Source organism: Nansenia antarctica (assembly GCF_963989245.1).
Source record: "Nansenia antarctica genome assembly, chromosome: 1".
In the NCBI taxonomy this organism is placed as follows: Eukaryota; Metazoa; Chordata; class Actinopteri; order Argentiniformes; family Microstomatidae; genus Nansenia; species Nansenia antarctica.
Genome location: NC_137674.1, coordinates 16,918,541 through 16,922,585, shown reverse-complemented (window position 1 = coordinate 16,922,585; position 4,045 = coordinate 16,918,541). Strand labels below are relative to the sequence as shown.

Here is a 4,045-nt window from a genome sequence, read left to right as displayed (position 1 = left end):
ATGTGACAAACAAAACACTGCTTTGATAAACATATTAAAAAGTCACACATGCATTATCATTTCAGAGAAACTGAGTCTTAGACTGTGTAACAAAGCAATGGCAACTTCAGTACATCTACAATTTACGTCACGGTAAGAACACACTCCTTTAATCCTTTAATCCTAATTCAATTGTGAAATAAAAGGCACAACGGCTGTGTTTTAGTAGTAATTCAATAGCGCATGCATCTCTCATGCCTTGTAGCTCAAAGAACAAACAGAAAAAGCATGACCACACCATATAAGCTTAAATAGTTACTTATTTTGAAAATAGAAATGGAAGCATCTCTGCCTATTTAGTTCATCTGAATCACAAGGATATTCAAATATGCCATGTACTGCGATTCTCCCCTCGTGGTTAGTTCATTTTTCTCGTTCTCCTCTGCAACATTGGCATTGTTCAAGGTCGGCCTCTTGCCTTGGGTTTGTCCATGATGTTGAGAACATCGTCGAGGATGGAGGGGCCCAAATCAAGTTCTAGAGAAAGAAGAGACCCTGTGATCTGGGAGAGGCGCTCCTGTGACGTGCTCTTCTCCTTGGAGAACTGAAAGTCAAAGTCGCAAATCCGCCCCTCGTCCACCCCACTGTCCCTGTCCACCCAGTCTCCGTTGCAGTCAAAGAGCTCTTTCTCGTAGCGGATAGTTACGTCACTGTTAAAGTTCCCGTAGCCGTTGCAGTTGCCGTTCCCATTGAAGCTCCTGTTGCCATTGCAGATGACGTTGCCTTTGAAGAGATGAGACGATGGCTTCTCGAACCAGTGTTCACCATTGTGCATTTTATTGCTTTTGGAGACTGTCTTGGTCGTACGCTTGTCTGGTTGTTCTACCAGATCAAGCAGGACGTCCGGTTTTGATGGGAGAACTGTTGCAGGTGGGTTGTGTTCGCTGCTGAAGACCTCCATGGAGCGCAGTAGGGCATCCATCTGCAGGATCTCCAGCTCATCAGCCCTGTCTGGGCCCATAGAGGTGGTCCCCACCACGCCATCCAGAGGGTCAGGGGGCAGAGTGAACATAGCCGTGGAGATGTGGGGCAGGGTGAGAGCCTGGCACCCTCCGATGGATGGGAGGGAGATAGCGTTCTTCAGAACCGGGGAAGGGGTCTCTGCAAAAGAGGCTTCCGAGGCGCTGTTGGCCCGCAAGAACTCGTTGTGAGTGCCATATTGTGGGCGGACCACCCCACCACCCTTCCCGCCTAGGAGCTCAAACTTCCCCTGGAGGAAAGACATGTCCCCGAAGGCATCCCTCTCCCCGCCCTTCCCAATGTGGATGGTGTGGCGGAAGTCCCCCAGCGGAGGGCTGATCATGTCAGGAGACAGAATGTCCCTCAGGCGACATTTCTTCCCCTTCTTGCTGTTGGTCGATTTCAGGTAGATGGGTGTTTTGGCAGGCATGATTGTCAGTATCGATCTCAGAGGTGCAGGAAAAACAGCAGAGGACAATCCTGAATGTCTATCCAGAGCTCCCCGCTGTACATGTGCTAATATGGAGCAGCTGGATGGCAGATTTGGAAGGGTGAACTTGACACAGATTTCAAGAGTCTCCCTCGGGAGATTCTGGAGTTACATTCTCAATAACATGGCAGTCGTGTGCTGTCCTGAGGATAGCTTCGTTCTTTGCGTCATCTGCGAGGGATCCCACGTTCTCACTGGCGATGCCACTAGGTTGGTGTGAAGTTGCAGAGTAGTCAGCTGGCCACTATGCTGAGGAAAGAGAGAGAGACAGAGATCAGATTTTCTGCATGTAGCATAGTGCAGGTACATGGTTGCAAGGCTACGCAATTGTGTTTGTCTCCAAAGCAAGTGAGTTTACTTCTCAAGTGTATGAGATAGATCCTCCATCTTCTGTATGAATAATACTACTAACCTATTATATTCCAAGGTAAAACTGGCAATGTACTGTAAATGGGTCAGAACACCACTAATCTTCAACCCAGGTTAGATATTCAACCCAATGTTATATTTTGCGTTCCATTCAATATTTAGATAACAAACTCGAACCTAAGCCTTGACAGATTTACAGAGGGTTTCCTTGTGTCTTCCCCACCGATCTGTCACTGGTGATCTACACTGCCTGTCACTCGCCTATCCAGAGCTCCCCCGCGGTACACGTGCTAATGTGGAGCAGCTGGATGGCAGATTGGGCGAAGACAGGGAAAAGGGCTTTAGTGGGATCAGAGCAGGACAGGCAATGGAGGGGAGGGCTACTGCTTACACACGCACAGAGATTAAGGGAGAGAGAGAGAGAGAGAGAGAGAGAGAGAGAGAGAGAGAGAGAGAGAGAGAGAGAGAGAGAGAGAGAGAGAGAGAGAGAGAGAGAGAGAGAGAGAGAGAGAGGTGAAGGTATGATGCAGAGGAAAAGAGAGTAGGGTTGGTAAAGGAGAGTGGGGAGAAAAAAGTGAGAGAGGCATTACTGGATGGGAGGGTATAAAGGTAGAGGGATACAAAAAAAGTGATTTGATTTTACTTTGATATGCACAGTTTTTTTTTTTGCCTCAATTGAAATAATGGCTTAAGTAAAAGCCTGTGCAATACATCCAAATAACTATACTGATCAAGAGATTATTACGCGAGATGAACTGCGTTTCATAAAAGAATGTGAGACTCTTGTGTTTCCATGTTACAGCAATCAAGAGGCAATGGCAGTAGTACGCCTTCATGAGGGTTGATTTAGAGAGAGGGAAATGAAACAGGATTTAGAGCCATGGAGAAAGTGAAAAATACACTGTGGAGGGGGGGAGGGGAGCAAGCTAAGGGGAAGGGGGGGGGGGGGCTATAGAGAGGAGAGAGGGAGAGAGTGCTTGCCCATTTATAGACATATTTACTTATGAGAGGTCTGTCTGAAGTGACCCTCGCTGACAGAGTGCACCACTGCACAAAAAGTGCCTGGGCGGCCAAGTCCACCCGAAAATGTTTGACAGAGAAAACATCCACATTCCTGCTGCAGCAGACACACACGCAGTCCTTATCAGAACCCCTCTAAGTGGGCTACATTTACCCATGAGACACACACAAACACACACACACACACACACACACACACACACACACACACACACACACTGTAGTGGGGAGAGCCATGGACACTTGGCATGTCTTTTGAGCTGCGGATTACAGACCGGATACCACTGTGACTTTGAAGACAACAGAGACGATGTCACCACCGTTGCCAATACACCCCCCCCCCCTCCCCCCACCGCCCCCCCCCCTCCCCCATTCCTTCCCAAGTTAAAAGGAACTGAGGCATTTCACATCACAGGTTCACATTCCCCAGGTTTCACTATGACAGACTAGATCACTGCCGTGGTTATTGAACATCTTTCTACTGTATGAGGATGTTTTGTTTTATTTTTATTGAAACAAAGTAAAAGCTCTACAGATGGTATCAGAAGGGTTCTCACTCGGGGTTGGGTTGACATTACAACACAAATAAAACTGTCACTTCGCAAGCACGATGAGCTCTATATATAGACATGGCGAGCACTGTTGAAGGATGTGGAATATGTCTAAGTGTGTCAGTACGCCACTGCTCTCTGAAAGAACGTGTGCGTTTGAGTGTTAGAGTGAGTGTGAGTGTTTGTATGAGGTGCTTGACTGCATGGGCTCCTGAGAGATAGCATGATTGAACGTGTGCCACATGCGAAAAGGAGATTGTGTTTTGTCTTGTAATCTTGAGAGGGAGAGAAAGGGATTGCTTCAGTGTTTGATGTGCTGGAAGGAAAAAAGTGTGTGTGTGTGTGTGTGTGTCTCTCTCTCTCTCTCTCTCTCTCTCTCTCTCTCTCTCTCTCTCTCTCTCTCTCTCTCTCTCTCTCTCTCTGTGTGTCTCCCTCTGTGTGTGTGTGTGTGTCTCTGTTTCTCTATGCGTGTCTGAGAGAAGGGCTTTTTTGGCATGGGAAACATACGTTTACCTTGCCAAAGCAAGTGTGAAGAAAGATACTAGAATAAACAAATGATTAAACCTATTTACAGCCTTATGGTGGTTGTATTCCGTTGGACGTCCTTTTACTTTCA

General features: G+C 47.3%; 1 protein-coding gene across 1 annotated transcript; it reads right to left on the bottom strand.

Moving 5' to 3' along the window:
* Positions 1–439: 439 nt before the first annotated feature.
* On the bottom strand, positions 440–1,429 carry cdc42ep3 (CDC42 effector protein (Rho GTPase binding) 3; the record flags this gene model as incomplete). The annotated part of the gene is made up of 1 exon (XM_080537266.1): positions 440–1,429. One exon carries the CDS (start codon positions 1,427–1,429, stop codon positions 440–442), a length of 990 nt encoding a protein of 329 aa, XP_080393392.1.
* Positions 1,430–4,045: the final 2,616 nt, after the last annotated feature.